At 42.0% G+C, this 21,307-nt stretch overlaps 1 protein-coding gene across 1 annotated transcript; it reads right to left on the reverse strand.

Annotated features, from left to right (window-relative positions):
• Positions 1 to 1,352: 1,352 nt before the first annotated feature.
• Positions 1,353 to 19,825, reverse strand: tmem170b (transmembrane protein 170B). Its single transcript, XM_074687635.1, has 3 exons — positions 19,201 to 19,825; positions 9,853 to 10,023; positions 1,353 to 6,462 (listed from the first exon to the last, which is right to left on the reverse strand). The coding sequence occupies exons 1-3, from the start codon at positions 19,376 to 19,378 to the stop codon at positions 6,332 to 6,334; spliced, it is 480 nt and encodes a 159-aa protein (XP_074543736.1). The 5' UTR covers positions 19,379 to 19,825; the 3' UTR covers positions 1,353 to 6,331.
• Between the last annotated feature and the right edge of the window lie 1,482 nt (positions 19,826 to 21,307).

Genomic DNA, 21,307 nt, shown 5'->3' on the forward strand with positions numbered 1-21,307 from the left:
GCGCATGCGCACTCACAGTTTCAGGTGAAGGTTGCGCGCGCAGCCACAACTTCCAGTTAAGCCATTCCGGTACAGTTGGTGGCGGTAATGCGCCTCAAGGTTGGATTGCCAACCGTCTCACACAATAAAACTGCAGAAAAAGAAAGAACAACCTCAACAATGATGGCTGATGTCCAAGTAGCATATACACACATATATCCACATGCCAACTTCTGGCCTGGCATGGCCACTACATCGTTGTGACTTGTCCTCTTGGAGTCGTATGAACACGGATCGTTTTCACGCCGTCCTCATGTAAATGTGGGTGGCTTTTGGAAATGCAAAGGCAGTTGCGGGAACCTCCGTTTAAACATGGCCTAAGACTTGAGGCAAAGTTGGCTCTGGAGGCCAACCTGTGCTAGCACTAGCATTGTACTGGAACTGGAAACAATTGACTGTGCAGTGCATGGCGCTAACAGAACATGATGCTTGTGCTTCTTCTGGAAAGTCGGAGTTAGATCTGCACAGGACAAGATCATCAAAGACATAAAGTACTAGAGTTACACCACAGGGGGGCGCCCTTATCTGTGCAATTTAAAAGTTCCCTACAGACGCTTTCTGGTTGTTACATTTGGCGTTTTAGCCTTTTATTCCTACCTCTTAGAGTTACACAAATTAAAGCCAGTAAAGTAAGAAATGCAATAACATTCATACATTTATCTCTTACCACTTATCCTATTTAAGGACCTGGGTGGATGGAGTTTACCCCAGCTCCCTTTGGCGAGAGGTGGGGTACACCCTAAACTGATCCGTCAACCATAGGGCTGACACACAGAGACAAACAGCCTTTAATGCGCACACTCACATCTACAGGAAATTCAGAATCACTATTTAACCTGATAAGCATGTTTTGGACGGTGGAAGAGAAAGCCAGAGAGAAACCACACATGCATCGGGGGAACATACTCTGAACTCGGATTTGAACTGGTGACCATCTTGCTGTGAGGCAGCGGTGCTAACCAGTGCACCACTTCACAGCCCAGCGATAACATTATTAATCTTGAAAAATGTGCTGCTTAGAAACATTTTACTCTCAATCACTTTCAGTTCATAAAAACTGCAGCTCCTTTCAAAGTCAAAGAAAGAGACGTCCGATTACTTTGCTGAAAGTCGTCTTCTCTGGCCTTGACTTTTCGTACAAAGGTTCAACTGATTTGGAAACATTTTCTGTCCTCGGCTTAAGTTTTTCCTCGCTCTTTCACTGTGATAAATTTAATGTAAAGAGGAGAAGGTGAAGAGAGCAGAGACAAAAAAAAGACAACGTTAAAAGGATTCAGCACTCCTGAGTGTTTATACTGCAAAAGATTTTTATTTCAACCAACTGTTGAGTATGTACAGACAGTTTGTACATAAATAGGCAATAGTTATAAATATCAGCGGTTTGGCTGGTACAAAATTAAAAAAGAACTTAATGTACATTATCTACAAGTGCCACTTTGGGTTTTTGTACAACATTGTCTCTTGTTGGATTGTCCGTTATCGTCCATTCACACGTTTTCTGAGCTGCACCGCTCACACAGCCGCAGCAGGTACATAGTATGTGTCCGGGGGGTGAGGGGTTGGGGAGAGGATGTGGCGTTTTGGACGACGGCGGACTGAGGGCGCAGCTTTAGTTATGAGCCTCTGAAAGAGAAGGATTATTGAGCTGCAGTGTGACGGTGAGTGTGTGTGTTTTCTTAGAGTCTACAGAGGATTATTAGTTGCTGGGTGTCTCCTTTAATATTGCAGTACACACACACTGTCATCAGACACTGAATCACGGAGCCTGGAGCAGAAAAACAATATTCACTATGAGCGATCATGGCACTGGGTGTGAAAACAAAAACACTCTGATGGTTTGTTCGTATCAGCTGTTTGTACCACGTTTGTCACGATGCACACACTCTTCTTCTTTATATACAGCTCTGCATGTACAGTAAGTGCACTAATCTAACATCTTCAGTCCAGGAAAGTAGTTTCTAACACTTCAAATCAAAATGTTTCCATCACATTATGTAAGACATCGCTCAGTGTGCTGCTTCCAGCTTCACCTTCAACCTTTCTGACGCTTCAGGGTCCAAAAAAGAAACAAGAGCGACCCCTTTAAAGAAAAATAAATTAATATCCAACTATAATACAGCAACATTCACACAAAGCGTCTCCTATGAAGCGCACACACACGCACACATGTAAGAACATGCAGAATCAGCTTCACAGAGATTTCATTGCTATGACAGCAGGTGAGTCATCAGCAGCAGCTCACATTTGGTCCCTGAAATTGAGCTTAAACATTCAAACAGGTAAAACGGATGATGAGCAGAGCGGCTAAAAAACAGAGGGCTTCAATCTGATTATTAATTCAAGGAGTTAATTTAGTCTAAAAACATTATTTGTTAAATGTTTGTATCAAAACACTCTGTACACACTCTGTTTTCAAACCCTCAACCACCTCCCAAACACTCAGTCCTCCACTTAATCCCTGTGCAACACTGCCCTCATGTGTGCGGAGCTGGTACTGAAGGTGAGTTGTGTCAATTACATAACTCTCATAAATACACAGCAGTTACCTTTAGAGCTACAAAACCACACATCACACACACTCAATATCAGATTTCATTCCCATCCAGTTCATGTTTTTAAGGGCGATTGGGGGCGTTTGATACTTAATGTGCAAATGTCTCAGAGTAAAAGGAATAAACCATGGCAATAAAATGAGACAAAGATGATTAAATAAAGCTAGAAACGGAGCATTACTTTGGCATTACATCCTAACTCCTCTTACCCTGCATTAGAGCTGCGCACAGGAGAGCGCACAGAGCCGAGTAATGAGCGTTAAACTGAAATAAAACCAGTGTGTCGTACTTTTCTTCAGTAGATTCAAGCACATTCTTAACACTTTATCTCTTCAGGTTTTTGAATGCTGGGCTTGGTCACACCAGAATAGTTTGATCGCACGTGGTGCTAAAACAAGGCAGATTAATCTCAGTGCAAGAAGCAACTTAAGGAACATGGGTTAGTAAATAAATCAAAAAGAAAAGAGGGAGCCATAGAAAAATGGCCGTCGGAGCAGCAAAACTCATCCGTCTGTCTGGAGATTTATGTTGTATCAGTGTAGATGACGTTAGTAATACTAAACCGGCAAAGGAAGGCTGGGATCCATCACAACCAACGATCTGCACCAGGACGCACAGACTCTGACGCTCAAGCAGCAAAACACTTTTTCATACCCTCATATCGTTCTTCAACCCTGAAATACAGAACCCTGATCCTGATTCAAGTCTGCTCGTCCTGGAACCTTCTTTTTCTTACTTAAAGGAATAGTTCACCATTTTAGGAAAAAGGTGTGATGGATTTCTCACAAAGAGTTAGAGGAGAAGACTGACGCCACTTTTATGTCTGATCTGTAAACATAAAGCTGGAAAAGGAGACTCAGCTATTACTGCAAAACAAGAAGATATATGTATAAAAAACAAAACAAAAAAATCAAAGCAGTGTCAGGAATCAGAGGGCAGGAAGCTTCACTTGGCTCAGTTTAGTTTAGCACAAAAACTGGACAATGGACAGCTAGCAAGGTTTTATCAAAGAGTCACAAATTTTACCTCGAGAGATTTGAAACTAGGCAATTTAAAAGTAGCGGCCAAAACCCACAGGAGCCGTCCCCAAAACTGTCAAGACCTCGAGTCTTATAGGTTGAAATTTAAGTTGATGTTTCAACCCAGCTCCCTTTTGTTGGGTAATGGCTATTATAGATCAGGCGGGTCAGGACCCTCTGGATAAGATACTCAGGATGCATCAATTCTCACGCAGCAGATTGAGCAAAACAGGAAGTCGTGCACCGACACCGCATTGAAACATCCGGTGACTTTCAAAATAAAACAAGCTGCATCAACACCAGATTATTTTGATTTTTTATACACCAACAAATAAGCAGAGCTAAACCATGTGTCTATAGGTTTTGAGGTCTACAGCCCAACATGAACTAGGAGAGAGTCATTATTGCAGTGGGAAGCCTACAAACTCCTCAGTTTTGTGGCTCCAGCTGTCTGGAGGTTCTGCTTTGTGCTGGACTAAAGACACAGCTAGTGTAAGTTGATGAATGAGAGAGCAATGCCAGGGAGCAGAGACGGATCTGGTGTATTCCCCGGCTTAAAACAAGTCTGTTCACTTGTACGTTATCTTAACTTCTTATCCAGTCACTTAAGCCGCGATTCCACCAAGCAGACCGGTTCGGTTCGTCTTGGTACGGCGCAAATTTTGCGGCGTTTCGACTGACTTATCCCAGGATGGATCCCTAAAAACCGAGACGAGCCAGCCTACTTTTTTGAGATCCTTCTGAATGGGTGCCAGACTGAACCGATCCGCTCTCGGAAGGTGGAGCAACACACTGCAGATCGTTGATTGGTCAAAAGGATCGTCATTTACCGTGCGACAGAGGCTGCATTTCTCCCGGCAGCTCACAGACTTCTCTGAAACAAAGCTTGATTGCACTTTGTAACAGAAAGCCACATGCCAATCACAGAGAGGACGAAATGCTGGATGTTTTTCATCCGTGCTCTTTGTTTACTGTGTCGCGTTTTTCTTCTTTGTTGGATTTAATCGCGGGGTAAGCTGCTACGGCGTCATGCTATTGTTAAACAGCTGCGGCTTCCGGCATCCGACTTACAAGCCGCCTACCGTTTGAGGGCAAACGGGATCAGGCTCAACTGTACCAAACTGTCCCAAACCGCATTGAACCGAACCGGTCTGCTTGGTGGAAACACAGCTTTAGTAATTGGAGCCTTTCCCTTTTAGACTTTGATTCAGAACAAACACTTTGCTCAAGGCGGGGAAACAATCAGGTACTACAGTGATGTGTTGTTCCTAAACGATTTGTTCAAAGTGAACGATTCATTTAAAATTAATGAATCATCTGGCTGAATGAACTAAACTGAATCACTTACTAAAAAGAGTCATTCGTTTCTCAACTACAATTGCACTCTGCTTTCTCCCATCTCTCCTTTTCATGTCAGGGATATGTACTAACAGTCAGTGGTTCATTAATGAGAGCTCTGCCTCTGAGTCGCTCTTTCTCTCAGTCAGACAGTCAGTGAGCGATTTGTGTACTAAACGTAGTAAACAGACCAGTCATGGAAATGATTGTTTGAGCAGCTTTCAGTTTGCAAACTGTAGCTTTATCCCACTAAATTCAGCTCAATGGCTTATTTTTCACCACTGGCTGTTCTCCATTGCAAGCAGAGGTAAACGTTAGGCCGTTTTTCAGCTTATTGAATTCTGTTTCACAGGCAAAGCTGTGGAGAACTACAGAACTTGAATGCATCACTTCACTGAACTGATTCTACTGATTCAATAAACTGAAAAAAAAACTGCTTTTCCCATCGCGGAGGCACAAGCCCCCAAGTGAAGCAGCAAATATCTTTTTCTTCTTCAGATCTGTGCTTTGGATTTGTTGTTTTTTGATCATGCTAGGCTAGCCGTCTCTGTTTCCAGTGGTCATGCTAAGCTAACTAGCTCCAGTCTAGCTTTAGATTCATAGTGCAGACATAAAAGCGGCGTCCCCTCAGCTCCTCTAAAAGAGTAAATGAATCAGTAGATTTTCTTAAATATTCTTCCTGCTCTCGTTGGCACTCAAAGAATCAATATTTTATCACGACAAACCAAACGTAGCGCTGATGCTGGTTTTCTCCTCTGTGATTTCACACCTCTTAGGCAAAGAGCTTCTCCGTCGTTTACAAAGTGCAAAATTTAAAGCTGCATCTCACTCGTGGGTCGAGTGTCGCAGCTTCGAACCCATTTAGGAATGATCGCTATGATCTGTACTCGAACACTGGTGAGGCTGATGTTTAACACTGAAGAAAATGGTGTTTTTGCTGATGAACACTGTTTGATCGCCACTTCTCAAACGCTCCTCACCGCTGTACTTCTGTTCTCATGCTGATCAACAAAACAGATCGTCACTTTGCTGTTTTTTTTTTTCCCAACCCAACAAGTGCAACAGAAAGCCTTCAAGAGTCAGTGGCCACAAAGGCGTCTGGGTGTCCAGAGAAGGCTGTTGGCACGAAGAAGTGAAGTGAACACACGAAACATGGCTTTCAAGTTCACGGCGCCCTCTCTGACAACACAGAGTTTCCTCTGAACTGCAGTGTGATTGTAGCAGAAACACTGGGTGGCGCTCTCTTTTTCTCTCCTGCATCCAAAGGTCCAGAGAGCGATTTCTGCCTCCTCTCCTTCCTCAAACTCGGCCGTTTCTGAGCATCAAAAAGTCTCTGACTGGCTCGATTCCTCCGCTCTCTCATCTCAGCGTCTGATTTCTCCTTCACAGTGTGGCGAGGATTCTGGAGAAGGAGATGATGACGGAGAGGGTGGTCTGTCCCACACCGAACACCAGCGCCTCCAGCGGTGCCATGTCCTTCCCTGCCACGCGGTACACCCCCGCCACCGCCGCGCCTGAGGGGGAAAAGCACACATCAGCAGCGTTAATACACAAAGAGAGTAAACAGATGGGCAGGCGCACAAACACAGCTGTCTGTCACAGCCTGTCACCGTTACTGCAGACTGTCCGCTCACACGGAGGACAAACTCATCCTCCTCCTCCTCCTGCTCCATCCATCAGAGGAGCCTCCAGCCCAGAGTCGAGTATTCTGAACAAATTTAGCTTCGTTTCAACTACGAAGTGAATACAGCAAACTATGATAAAGCATTTTAGAGTAGAAACAAAAACAGGATAAACGAGGGATGAAGGAGCAGAAATCCAGATGTCACACTCCTGTACAAATGCATGATATGAGCAGGGTTGTGCGCTCGCAGTTGACAGTCCGTCCCTCTGATTGTCACATATTAATTGTAAACTGTCTCTCTGTTTGAGCCCGGCCTGCATCTCAGATGTGGAGTGATTCACTCAGTGAGCCGTGAAGTATCTCAGCCTCACTCTGAGATTGATAAAGGTCTGTTCAGTCTGTGATTTACGCAGAGGTAAAGAAAGAAAGAAACTGTGAAATCTACTCAGGTAAAGTAAAAGCAATGGTAAAGGTGAACAGACTGAGAAAATGAAGGGTAAAGGCTGGATGTAAAACTGGGACAAAACAGTGATTCTTTATGTGTTTCAGGCTAATTTGACGGTAGTTTTTTCTTAGTACCATGTAGTACTCTCCAGCCTGAGGAGTTTTTTTAAGCTGCCAAGTCAAATCTGGATTTTAGGATTGCTGGGTTAAATACTAGGGGTTCACCAATCTTTAAAAAGCCTGATTTGCTGACAACGATTTGGGCCGATACTGATTTTTTATTTTTTGTTTTTTATAACTGTCAGCATATACCTTCAATATTCCAGTCTTATTTTATTGAAAATCATTGAACAATACTTCTGTGAAACAAAAAAATCTTTTTAACTTAAACAACCAATAAAGTGTCCTGAGTTTAAGGTCTCAATGGCTGGCTGTCAGACCTTCCCGAAGGAATATAAAGCCGCGTTTCCACAAAGCAGACCGGTTCAGTTCGTCTCTGCATGGCGCGCATGTTGTGGCGTTTTCTCTGACTTATCCCGGGACAAATCCCCAAATCACTGAGGCAAGCTGTCCCACTCTTTGGGACCCTTTCGTATGGGTGCCAGACTGAACGATCCGCTCTCGGAAGGTGGAGCTACAACACTGCAGACCTTTGATTGGTCGAACGAATCATCACTTATCCCACAACAGCGGCTGCATTTCTCCTGGTGGCACAAAGTCTTCTCTGAAACAAAGCTTGATTGCACTTTGTATCAAAGAGCTACATGTCAATCACAGAGAGGACGAAACGCTGCATGTCTTCCATCGTTGCTCTTTGTTTACTGTGTCGCGTTTTTCTTCTTCTTTGGACTTATTAGCTGGGTCCACTGTGTCGCGCTGCTACAGCGTCATGCTATTGTTTAACAGCTGCGGCTTTTGGCATCCGACTTACACACTGCCTGCCACAAGAGGGCACAGTTTTGCTGAGGAAACGCAAATGGGGTCAGGCTTAACTGTACCAGATCGTGCCAAACAGTACTGAACCGAATCGGACTGCTTGGTGGAAACGCAGCTTAAGATCAGTTTCATATGAATGGATGGGCCGATCACCATCCCCCCCAAAATTAAGGAAATCGGCACCCATCGATCAGCTGACCGATCGATCGGTGCATGTCTATCAAACGCTGAACCTTGATTTCCACCATATGAAAAGTTTGGTCAGCATCACAGCAACAATATCTGGATGAACCGATCGGATCATCTTTGGTTGTTAAGTTTTCCAAAACACTTTTTAAAAAGGGGGTTATGAGCTACTAGCAAAGCATCTCAAGGCTGATACTAATCAGAGCTAAAATTGTATCGATATGAATTATTTTGCTCCCAATAACAACCACTCTCGTCCTCCCCACCTGTTTCTAAGTTAAATTTCTGGACCAGGGATCAGTCAGGCAATAAAAACGCATCTCACTCTTTTTTGTCCATTCAGGACTACTGTAGATAACATATCAGTTTATGATGTCCAAAAGGGGGTGCCCCACTTATTTAAAAATAAAAAGCTTTATTATACTCAATTTCCACCAATTCTGCTCTGATAAATGCTGCTAACTTCCACAAACTGCACCTTTAATGTCATAATGTGACGTGAATTTACTTTTGAAAAGAAAAAGTAACATACAATGGGGAGGAATGAGATATAAAGCTGGACATTTACCCTAAAAAAAACAAATCTGGCCAGCGTTTCTTCTGCACTTATTGTTCATATATCAGAAGTCATGCCCCTTTCATTGTTTAATCTTGCATAATTTGTTTGTGATTGTGTAAATTTATAAATTCTAAAATTCTTATTTTTGTGACTTTTTCTTTTTCTATTACTGCATTTTGCACTTTGATTTCCTGCTGATGTTGTAACAGCAACATTTTCCCAAAGGCGGATCAATAAATAATATTCTATTCTCATTTTCTCAATTGTGATTGGTTGGTGAGGGAGACGTTAGGCAACGTTCTGTAAGTTGAGTTGTTGTCAAAGGAGAAAATATTTTTTTGTTTTTGTGCATGTGTTTAGATGCATTTGGGTAAATTATAAATATAAAACTGAAGCATCGTGTCGAGTAAAATCAACTCCACGTTTTTTTGTTTGACTGGTTTGATCACACTAGTAGGTCTATGATTTTTTTATTAGCCTTTTTTTTTAATCTCTAAGTGTTTGAAATGTTGTTTGTTCTCTTATTTCAAAGATACGTGTGTGCTTGATTTTGCAACTTGGATTTACAAAGATTTTTAGTTGCTTTGTAATGTAATTGATCTAAAAATTATGCTAACATTGATTCCACAGAGGGGAAAACTTCCTGAATTTGATCTTTATCTCTATTTCTTTGTCATCATAGTTTTTGTAGCTGAAGACTTCTTTCAGCTTCAGTTTGTATTGTTGTGTGTTTGAGTTGTGCATTAAGCATGAATAAACAAAGATTAATTCAATTAACACAAGCTATGAGCCTCAGGGGCTGTAGCAGTTGCACCAGTGGATATTCTGCCTCAGTTCATGTTGTGACAGACATGATATATAAAAGTGTTTTCTGTGATTTTTGTGTTGTTTTGTCAGACTTTCTGTGTGAATCGAGTCAGAGAAACAGTGAAGATGATTTGAAATCTTATAGCCAGACATAGTTGCTACACAAAGAAGAAAAAAATGAAGGTAAAGAAGGAAAATGTTGGACTCTGTGTAAGCTGCTGTTCCTCTCTGTGTGACAGGAACCATCACACCCCCGCCCTCTCTCTCTGTCACCTCCCTCTTCTTCTTGAGGTCAGTCTATTAAAGGACGTAAGAAAAAAAAAAAAGAAGAGAAGTGAGTTCACTTACTGGTGATGACGCCTCCGGACAGCGAGGCCAGGAAACCCACGCTGACCAGCACCAGGGTGATGAGGCGGCCCCACTTGTGGCGCTGCAGCATGACCAACATGAGCAGCCCCACCGCCCCGTGGACGAAGAGCGAGGAGAAGAGACACCACAGGAACACCCAGTACCACATCTCTGAGAGGGAGACATTAAACACAGGCAGGAGGCTCCATCAGATAGTGACAGACAAAATGGAAACAGGAGGAAAATAAACAGCGTTCCTGAATATTCCTCCTCCCTGTGAAGGTAAAGATACGCCGTCCTGCCACGTTGCTTTAGTTATTTCTTCTCTCAGAGGAAATGCTATCCTGTTCGTAGACCTCCAGCTGATTCCCTGATGCATTTCACAGATTAACACATACCACAGCTTGTAAGAGAGAAAGCACATCGCAGCCACAGATCCTCAGCGAGCGAGGATTTCAATCTACAGCCCCCACTTTCTCAGTCAAGGCTCATGAAGGACGCAGCCGAGCGCGGTAATGGACCTGAGGTTGAGCTGTATAAAACTGGTCTGGATGAGATTCTAGACAAGCTGCTGCGGGTGAGACATTAAGCAGTAAATAGAAGATTTGATCATCTGACCCCAATGGAGACCCAGACTTTAAAGCACCAATTTATGAACTGTGAAAGTGACATGTGAATGCTAACTATTTCTTTTAAGGGATTTCTGTGAGGGGAAAAAACAGTCACTAGGTGGCGACAAACATTCAGGTGCCATCATTACAGACTTATGAAATCAAACCTCACCTGTCCCTCAAATGTCTCTTGATACCAGATGATAAGTGGTCAGTGTTCTGCAGTGTTAGGCTGTGTAAAAAAAAAAGCAAAAACACAACAAACAAACAACATTAAAATAAAAAGAAAAAAAGCAAAAACAGAGAACGGAGTAACAACAAAGAAAATACAAAAAACAAATTGGAAAATGCAACAACAATAAAAACAAAAATGCAAAATAAAAAGAGGGAAGATGAAACAAACAAAAAACATACATGAGAACACAAAACAAAAAAGGAAATTCAACAATAAAAAAGATTACGCAAGAAAAAATTAAAGATGAAAAAGAATTCAAACAAGAACAAAAAAAGGAAATGCAACAATAAAAAAGAAATCGCAAAAGAAAATTAAAGATGAAAAAAAAAAAAAAAAAAAAAGAAAATTAACAAAAAACTAACACAAGGCAAAGAGAATGCAAAAAACAAAACAAAAAGGGGAACAAAAAGAAGAGAACACGAACAAAAATTCTTACACAGAATGAAAAAAAGGCTTTAGAAGTGCAAAAAAAAACACCTGAAAATAAAAACAAAGTTAAAAGAGAACAAAAACAACAGAAAAAAATAAATTTGACACAAAAAAATAATGCATGTTACGTTTTTTTATCTATTTTGTGCATATTCATTTCTGATGTTGCGTTTTCTATTTTGTTGATTTATTGTTTTTTTTTCCTGTTGTTGTTTTGTTGTCTGTTATGTTTTGCACTTCAGGGACACCATAATATTGATCTGTATTAAGTACCATTTGTTCATGCCACAGGGTTAACCTCTCTCTTATCAGGCTGATATCCACTCTGTTATCCATTTTTCATTTCAACATTAATCATTTAGTCATATAAGGATAATTTATCAGACAACAATGGTTTTCTTTTAATTAAGCATTACACATAGAACCTGTCTTCCTCTCCAGCTTCACATTAAAAAACAAACTCTGGCCTAATCGCACTTCAGCAGTGAGAGGCCGAGCATTGAACAACTGGCACCGTGGGAGCAAAGAGGAGCCAGCTGGCCCTGGGATTATTCTGGAAGAAAAGAGATCGACTGAAGGAAAGGGGGGCGTCCAGCATGGATGGGAACCACCGATCCGAAAGCAGAGGAATGTTGGGTAAAAAAGACGAAGCCTGTTTTGTTTGAATGATAAAACGTAAACAGGAAGTGTGACAATGTTGCGTGGTGTAAACATCTGAAAACAGAGCTTTCTCAGCCCAGAGGGAGCTCTTAAACATATCTATCTACTCTGGTTGCTCCACAGCCGGCTGAGCACCTCCATCTACCTATTGATCGGGTAATCAGCTGTCAAGCCGGCTGGAGAGAGACGTGACAGCACTGCAACACAACAGCTCTTTGTCCTGTGTGATGGGGCATGTCACTGTTAGATCACCCGCTGCTGTCTCTATACAACCATCTGCATCCGTCTCACAGGAGGGCAGAGCTACGGGAACCAGACAGGGATAAAGAGGAAGAGGAAAAGACACTGCCTCCAAGTCTCCATCTCTGTCCTCTGGCCTTTGACTCAGAAATCAATCAAGGTCCGCCATCTTCACTGATGTCTTCACAGGTTAACAGAATGAAAACAGGGTGAAACAGGACAGTTGAACTTTCCTGAATCCAAACACCTAATTAATGGGGATTCAAAGACAGCAAGCCTCTAGCAAAGCTTCGGCTGAATGAGTTCCCTCTTGCAGCCTTATTCATCCGTCCACCATTGTAAATGAAAATGGAGCCAATAGTATCTGAAATACAGCTAACAGGCCAACAAACCTTGGCAGAGAAAGTAGAGAAGTACAAAACACACAACACAACAACTAAAAAGGCTAATTAAGAGTATTATTCAGACGGGACTGACAGCTTCGAATCAAACACGAGAATTTCCATGTTGGAGTAACTGTTCTTTTTTTCAGTGTCAAACCCCTGTAGATCCAACACAGAAGTTTATTTTTTTCTCTGGTATTTACTTTTCGATGTTTTACCCTCTCTGCACATGTGTTTAGAGAGAGTCACTCTGTTGCAGTTGCACAGCAACCTCGCCAGAACTCTGGATATTTTAGATGCATGGGATTCTTTAATTTTGTCTACCTTCTCCCATTCAAGACAACATCAAATCTGTGGTACAGAAGATAGAAGAGCTAAGGACAAACTAGGAACCAGACAGAGTTTTGGAAATCTAGCATGATGTCTCTTACAAAGACGTGGTGGCATCAAATTATTACTAACCATACTGTCACCATCGACAGCTTTCAAAAGGTCCAGGTTGACACCCAAGATTTGATTTTACATTCTATTTTACCACTATTTCAACTTAAGTGTGTTAAAGTGCAACTGTAGTAACTGAACCCTGTTTCTGGTTTGCCAGACATCCCTCCGCTCTTTCTGTGATAAACATGATTTAACTGTTAATCTGAATAACTTCTACACATGTAATGCAGGTATAAGCAATGATATCCACTACAACTTCTTCTTACTTTAAGGCAAGAGTCCCCAAACTTTTTCCCCATCAGGGCCAAACAACTTTTCCCTTCTCTGACGGGGGTCCAGGGTCAGTTTGTAAAAAATGGGTGACGATCGCAGAGGTGTCCAAACGTAAATATTTACTGTTTCCCAGAAAGCCACACATAACCAAATATTAATAACCCTTTCTGGGATCTTGACAGTAAAAAAAAAAACAGAAAATAAATTATAACACTATTAATGAAATATATAACACTATTTATGTAATAAATAATAACTAAATAACCCTTCTCAGGTTTTTCACAGAAAAAAAGACCATGAAATATTAACTTTCTTGTAGACACCACTGTTTGCAGCTCTCTCTCATTAACTTCACTGTGAAAACCAGAAAGCAAGCAGGCAAAGAAACCTAACTAAGTGATACAACACCTACCAGCACAATACATGTCACTAACAGTATGGCTGTATAACAGGATTTTTTTTTTTAAGGAAGGGGTTTCAGATAGGGCACAAACTGCAGAAAGGTGGATTAGAAAGTTACGTTCTTTGCATGGGTAAATCTCAATCTGAAAAAAAAAAAATTCATAATGCGCCTCTGGTATTGTTCAGGGGGCCGGGCAAAATGTGGAGGCGGGCCGTATCTAGCCCCTGGGCCATAGTTTGGGGACTACTGCTTTAAGGTATAGGCCGGTTTGTTAAATATATCCACCCAGACTTCCCTCCTGACTCTACCAGGACCCCTCATCAGGTCTCGGTCACACAGACCGGGCATCTGTCGCTCAACTTAAGCCTGGACGGATTAACGCAACACTCAACATAGGAGCATGTCAGGCCACCGGAGGACGTGTTTCACAGGTGGTGAAACTGGTGGCAGAGATATATCTCTAAGTAGACTCAGAGTTTACATACTTCTAAAGCACTTTAGTTGGGAAGTTGAGGTTTGTACTGAGCTCCATTTGTCTGACTGCTACAGCTGGAAGGTTAGTTCAAGGTAGGGGTTTACAAAACTGTAGAGGTAGAAAAAAACACTGTCTCAACCAATAATGAATTCAAGACAAAGTGCAAATTTATCATATCAGCCACATATGTATTTAGGGGTTTGCACGACAAATAACATCGTATTACGTCATGAAAAGGAACAAATGAAAAATATCAAAAATGAGGTTTTAGTCGGCTCTTGAGGTCAGGTGGACCCTGTCGCTGTCTCAGAGAAAGCCTAGATTGACTTCAGCTCTGCAGACCCAAACTGGAACAAAAAGAGTGGATTAATGGCCAGTGGAATAATCTAATCATGATTTAGATTAAAGTCCAAAAGATTATTTTAAGAGTCAGACCTACCGTCAACTTGCCTGGCTTCAACACAGCCTATTAGTCTACAGCAACAATATATCAGGCACAGATTACATTATTCTGCAGATTGAGCACTTTAACCAATAAGTTATTACGTTTATTTTGTGTAACTTAATCCTGCACAGCAGTTTGAAAACACTGAAGTATGGTTTTTACTCTAAGGTAAATGATCTGCTTCAACCACTGCTGAGCAAACCCTGATGGGCGGGGTCAGACGCAGATGCCCACTGAGAGCCAAATGTCAGTAAAATCTGTCCGTGTGGATAAATGGTCACAGTCATCTGCCAGAGGGTTGTTTCTGACGCTCAATGCCTCCGTTAGCTGGGTCTGTTTATGTCATTTTTAAAAGATTTTAAAAACCACATGAGGCAGGAGTTGTTTTGGCCGAAATGTTTTCATGAGAATTCACGGCTGGTTATTTACTCAGAATGGAAATGACTCCTGGCAGGTTGTTTTTCAGATGTAAGTAATTTTAGAGGACAGCAGCGCAGGTGGTCACAGCTCAGAAACACACCTCTGAGCTGAGAGACGTGCACGTCTCAAGTGCTGTGTCATGTTCAGAGATACAAGCAGCCAAAACAGAGTCAGAGCACAGCATTAACTTCTACTAATCCCCAACTACCGATCCAGGTCTTTGTCAGCACAGCAGCTTAAAGCTCACCCGTCAACCCTGGGGCATAAAACAAAATATATCAGAGGATCATAATTTTTAGTTGCTCAATAAGAGGTCAGAGTTTTTTTTTTCTTTTTGCCTGAACGCACAGGCCGCTGCGCAACATGAACGAGAGGAAGTGGCATGACTGCAGGCGGACACAGTGGGAGCTCTGCAGGGGCGTCGAGTTCATCCATCAGCAGGAAGAATGATGGATTCGTTCCAGTATAGGGTGACACAGGGAGGAGGGATACGGCCGGCTGGTAGTAATACAGCTGGAGCTGAAGTGACTTACACTGCGCACAGAGAGCTGGGATGTTTGAGGTTTGCAGTATCAATAAAAGATTTAATCCAGTTGAATACCCTCTTAAAGACTTCAGTTAACGTGAGCTCACTGTTATAGGTGTTTAGGTTTAAGCTAGGCTAACATACTGTAAGGAGCAAATGAGCTAACACTCATCTTCCTGTTTACACATTCAGCAGATACAGACACGTTATCTTTTCTGCAGCTGAGTTTGCGTCAATGAAGATTATAATCTGTTCTATTCCTGGCTCTGGTTTTGGTCTCTACCACTTCCTGGAACACATATCATCCTTTTTTTTGGGAAATGCTCTACTTTTCCTAAAAATTACCCTCGAACTATGTCCTTTCATTGTTTGGTGCTGGATAGATCAGAAGTAAAAAAAACTTTTAAGATTGTTTACACCAGACATTATGTTCTTTGTATATATGTCTTCTGTCTGATTGTTACTTTGTTTGTCCTATTTGTTGAAAAATGTTTAATAAATAAAATTGAAAAAAAAAAAGATTGTTTACGCCAGGAAAAATGAGGCTTAATTGTTAAAACAGTGAAACGAAACAAAGGGCTATACGATACTAGCTGCTTTAAGAGGAACTACATTTATAAAAGATACATGAAGATACATCTTTTTTTTTTTTTGTAAAGAACCTTTGCATCACTGCATCACCATACATTTATCCAATTTACTGGGAGGCTTTAAATTCTATGTACAGCAGCTTTGTTACTTTAGGTAAGAATAGCTTTGATTTGGCAAAAACAGAAAAATAAGCGCTATGTAGCACCCACGAAAAGACATGCCACCGTCCAAGGGTAATGTACTTCAAGCCACACAGTATTATGAATCACAGAGAAAAACTGTAATTTAAAATACTTGCAGCTGGTGAAGCATCCTGGTATGCCACAAAAGTCCTTGTACCCCAAAAGGGTTGAATTTTGAAGTGATGGTAAAAATTATTCCCAACAAAGAATACCTTTTCTAGAAACTGGAGCCATTTAGTTCAAACAAAAATTTTGTTCAGTGAAGATTTTTAGCTGAGATTATTGATGTGAAAATGAATAAAATGTTGATTAATCTGATATCATAACAGGTCAACTAAGGAAAGGCCAAAATATGTCAGATGCGTCTCTGGTCCGGCTCCGCTCAGTCATCAGATCAGACAGAATTCCATTCAAGGACAGGGTAAATGTGTTAACTATGTTGTAGTCTGGCTGCTTCCCTGCTCCAGCAGGTTGCAGCAGATACACAACAGTCCTATGTTTGCCTGATGCCAAAAATGTGAAGTGTCATTTCGCTGTAAGGCAGATGGGGCAGGACAGGAAGCCATGCATGGAAACCACCTAAAAACAACCAGTGACTTTCAAAATAAAACAAATCATGCTAAAACCAGATCGTGTTTAGCTTGACTACAACAATAGATGGACTTAATGAGCACAGCCGGGAGTCAACAGGTTTGAGGTTTTACGTGCCAACATGAACGAGGAGAGGCTCATTAAATGAGTGGGAAGCGTGGGAACTCCTTGGTCTTGCGACTCCAGCTGTCTGGCAGTCCTGCAACATGCTAGATGGAACAAGGAGCTGGTGCCAGTTGACATACTCAGTCAACACCTAACGGACTAGACCGGACCAGAGATGCATTTAACAAACTAACAGACCAGACCATTGAAAGGTAACGAAGTTAATGAGACCATAGTTGTGTCTCAAATCACGTACTTTTGCACTTCCTATTTTGAGGGTAAAGGTGCGTTCACATGGACGGAACAGAAAAACTTTGAGTCGCTTTCACACTCAAACAGTCAAAATGATGAGTCCAGAACTCTGGACATTTTCTTCCTCAGTGGTCACCACCTTGGCTACAAAGTGGAAGCGGCAGATCAAATGATATATGATGGCTGCAATTAACAAATAGAAGAACAAACGCGATCATCCTTTCCAGTGAGTGCGAAGCAGCAGTGTTTGACAAGACAACACTACCCAGTAAAAACTTGTAAATTTATTTTGTACCCAGTGTACATAACAGAAACAACAAACAGTATTAACAATTAAAACAACAGTTCATGTATTTTACTTTGAAGCGCAGTAAGATCTAAATCAGTTCTTTTATGGACATTTTAATGTTTCTGTCATGGTTTGGGTGCACTAACGTCAAGCTTATCTATGCTCAAATCTTCTGTAGGTGAAAAGTCATTTTTTAAGACTTTAGTTCCACTGTTTCCTTTTGCACACTCATTTTCATAATGAGAGGTAAGTTCTTTATATGGTTTGCTGAAGTGAAACTGCTGCGAGCATAAAAACTATAAACAGGAAATCCATTTGTTAAGGCTACTCCCCAGAGCCTCAGAAAGAAAGGGCAGGGGGCTGAGGTCTCTTAAAGTTTACATCTGTTTCTGAGGAGCACTGGTCTTGTTCTTCACGACTCACACTCTTCCTCTGACCTTATTTACGTCCTGAGAGGTTGTTTTACGTGGTTTGTGGGCGATGGGGTCACAAGGCTTTTTTTTTCTTTCATGCACCCTTCACATTAAAGTCTGTGCATCAGCTTCTCACATCTCTCTGCTCACTGCTGCAGCTCTGCTTCCGCAAACTTCCACAAGCGCTGCAGCTTCCTGCTGAGTCAGCATCATTAACTACCTCTTTTTATGTTCTTGCATGATGTGTTTCCCAACTCAGGATGTCAGCTGCGCTTCATAGGATGGATCTGCGCCAGCTCGGCCGTGACCCGGCTCTGCAGGGAGGATTTTCAGAATGTCTATAATCTTGTGTTTATATCACAGAGTGGTCACATTGTTCACTCACTCCCCCCAAACAAACTCTGGTTTTCATACATACACAAGAGGAAAATGATAAACAGTGGTATGGTGGCCAGAAATTTTGTAGCGTCAACTTCTTGCTGAGGAAGTTTGGCCCGCCTGGGGAGGAAAAGATAAAATGCCCACACACCACTCATCTTCTTTTATTTCATGTGGACAAGACTGAGCGCGTTAACCTCCCTTCCAAGAAGCTCTTCTACAGATATCCTCAGAAAAAAAAGGTGTACAATCACATCTACCTGTGAAAGAACATCCAGCACAGCACCTGTCAATCACATCCTCATAAAATAACAGAAAAGGGACGATGAAATCCAACATTCATCCATTTTTTGTGCATGAAGTTTCAAGATCCACACAGGAAAGCCGACAAAGCCTGCCCCTCCCATTCAAAACAACAATAATAATAGCATTGATTTTACTCATCCTCACTATTACTGGAGTCTAGACTGTCCCAGACACACATCCTGCCCAGAGTTAAGGATGCTGCCTCTAATTGCCCCTTCATAACTGGACTGCAAGACAAAAGGAGGAGGGGAGGAGGAGAAGGAGGAGGCAGGGATACTTGATTTACTACACAGTCAAGGCGCATTCACGCAGCAGAAAGATTAATTAGCCGCATGTTGTGATTATTTCTAAACCATACACTGACTCCTGAGGCGTGGATAGAGGAGTGGCATTTTTTCCACAAGCTTGAATTCACCAGCTGGGAGTGGGAGTGGGACGGCTGAGGTGCTACCCCCTTTCTGTGGGACCAGCTCTGCCCTTTCTGCTCACTAAGCATGTGAGATGAAATATCACACATGTAGTCCGCTTTAAAATGGACGCGCAAAAAACGCCAGCAGCGACCGTTACAGGCACCACAGCTGATGGTGATGATGACTTGTGTGTGTGTGTGTGTGTGTGTGTGTGTGTGTGTGTGTGTGTGTGTGTGTGTGTGTGTGTGTGTGTGTGTGTACATGAAAACAGCATTCATTCCGCATACCTGTGAAGTGCTGCAGCGTCGTGCCTTGCACCCAAAGGCTCAGCACTTGCTGCACCGACAGATTAACAGAATAATCCCTGTTCGTTGTCATGTTTCTGCCGCCGCTGCTGCCCCCGCCGCCGCCCGGGTTCGCACCCCTCTTTATCGAATAGCTGTACTTGGCTTTAGACGAAGGCATGGAGGAGACCGGGGTGGCATGGGATGTGAGGCGGCTCTCCCCGGCGCGGCTCGCCTCTACCGGTGCCTCTGTTTCGGCTTGACGTCCGTCTCCGCTGCGGGAAGGGAAGGGCCGCTGGCTGGTCGGTTCATCCTCGGTGGCGTCGGTGGCGGCTGTGCGGAGGCCATGATGAGGATGGCAGCGGGAGCGCAGGCAGGCAGACGCACGGTCGGCTCGTCCTACATCGGCTAGCCCGGCTACATAACCCTTAAAGGGCCAGTCGCCTGTTCAGTGGAGGAGGGGGGTTTACAGTTTACGTTGACACATCTCCATGATACTGACGTCGCTTCATGAATGGGGAACAAAGGCCGGATAGAAACGTGTGCGTAGTTAAACAACGTTTTTACGTTACAACGCAATAATGAAGTCATTTAATCGATAAAGGAAAAATAATGAAATAATAGTGTAGATTCAGCTTTAAACATACAGTTATCTCCGTCCACAAATTTGGTACCGGTCAAAATAAAATATCGTTTTAGCTTTTACGTATGTTGACCTGGAGCCAAACAACGTGGTTGCTAAGCGACAGGTAGAAAACCGTTGTGTGTAGCTGCTAGCTTAAAAGCACAGGTGGCTGAAGCATTTCTAATGTTGTAGAACTGAAATTAAAACGCCATTTGTTTAAACATTATCTTCAAACCACTATGAGCATTTACTACACATGTTTTTGCGTTAATTTAGCGACTATTGCCCCTAAAAATGAAACATTTCATCACACAATCAGATGAGCTCGTGCCAGTTCCTGCCGGGGCGTTAGCCGTGACGAATGGTGGATGTAGGAGCTCTCCGTGGTGCTGATTGGCTTCTGCTATGTTACCACAAAACGCCTGATATTATAATGTCTGATATCACGAATGCATTTATGCAATGATAAAAAGGAAGGTGGTATTTAATGGAAGGACTTTTAATCAAATGTATGATACACTGACCGTTAAAAGGCAAGTATAGTGGGAACATTCAACCAGAAATTTCTGACCTGGAGTTGTTACTTGAAATAAAAACTCAGGTGATCAAAAAAATGTCTTAAACTAACTAGATGACAGATTTATGTAACTTGCTCATCTGTTGCTTGATTCAAAGATTTTTTTCTTTGTTATAATCCTTATTTAAATGGACAAACTTAAGCAGCATAATCTGTAGTTTTGTCATGAAATTTATATTTTTGGGTAAAATGATATTAAGTTTACGTCGTTAATTTACAAGTAGGTTAACTAAAAAGTTAAACTCTATTATCATAAAACTTGTTTTCTTTTTGCCCAAGGTAGCAACTTTTTTCAAATAAAGGTGTTTTTAATTCAAAAGTAAAAATATGCTGAGGTGGGAAATGATGCAATTCTTGCAGTTCAAGATTTCCTGCCTATGCCTTAATACTTAGATTGGTTAAAAAAACATGTATAATGGGAGGGAAAAGTTTGAGACATTTCCAGGGAAAATGTATGTTTCTGGTGGAATGACCCAGTAAGTCTAAATGTTCCCTAAACTTTTATGTTGAGGTAGACCTGAACACAGAGCACTTCTCTTTTCTTTTTCTCAGAACACCTACCTTAAGACATTTTGTGCTGATTTAACTGCTATGTCAGTCCCCAAAGGATTAAGACAGAGTCTGAGAACACATGAAAGCTATTTTAAATTGTGTGAAGCTCGACACTTCCCTGACACATTATTCTCACGTGGTTCAGCATAAAAAAGTAAAGTCAGATGTGGAAAGACTGCAAGGGAACCTGAGAGTTACATAGACACTAAATGTTCTGGTGCATTTCTCCGAGGAGTGTGATATTTTAAGACTTGCCCCAGTTCAGAGGTATGAGGGTACGGAGTTGTCTGACATTTGACATCTTTTTGCGTCACGATTATTTCTAAATGCAAAGGTTAACAGAGGGGCTTTAATAG

Source organism: Halichoeres trimaculatus, unplaced genomic scaffold, assembly GCF_033239565.1.
Source record: "Halichoeres trimaculatus isolate MK-OKI-2021-1 unplaced genomic scaffold, fHalTri1.1 fHalTri1_scaffold_14, whole genome shotgun sequence".
Classification (NCBI taxonomy): domain Eukaryota; kingdom Metazoa; phylum Chordata; class Actinopteri; order Labriformes; family Labridae; genus Halichoeres; species Halichoeres trimaculatus.

Excerpts from the sequence above, each read along its gene's own strand:
- tmem170b (XM_074687635.1), bottom strand. The coding sequence starts at position 19,378 with ATGCCTTCGTCTAAAGCCAAGTACAGCTATTCGATAAAGAGGGGTGCG. Across the intron at positions 10,024-19,200 it reads GACGCTGCAGCACTTCACAG|AGATGTGGTACTGGGTGTTC; the intron begins GTATGCGGAATG and ends TCTCCCTCTCAG. Across the intron at positions 6,463-9,852 it reads GTCCGGAGGCGTCATCACCA|GCGCGGCGGTGGCGGGGGTG; the intron begins GTAAGTGAACTC and ends TTTCCCCCTCAG.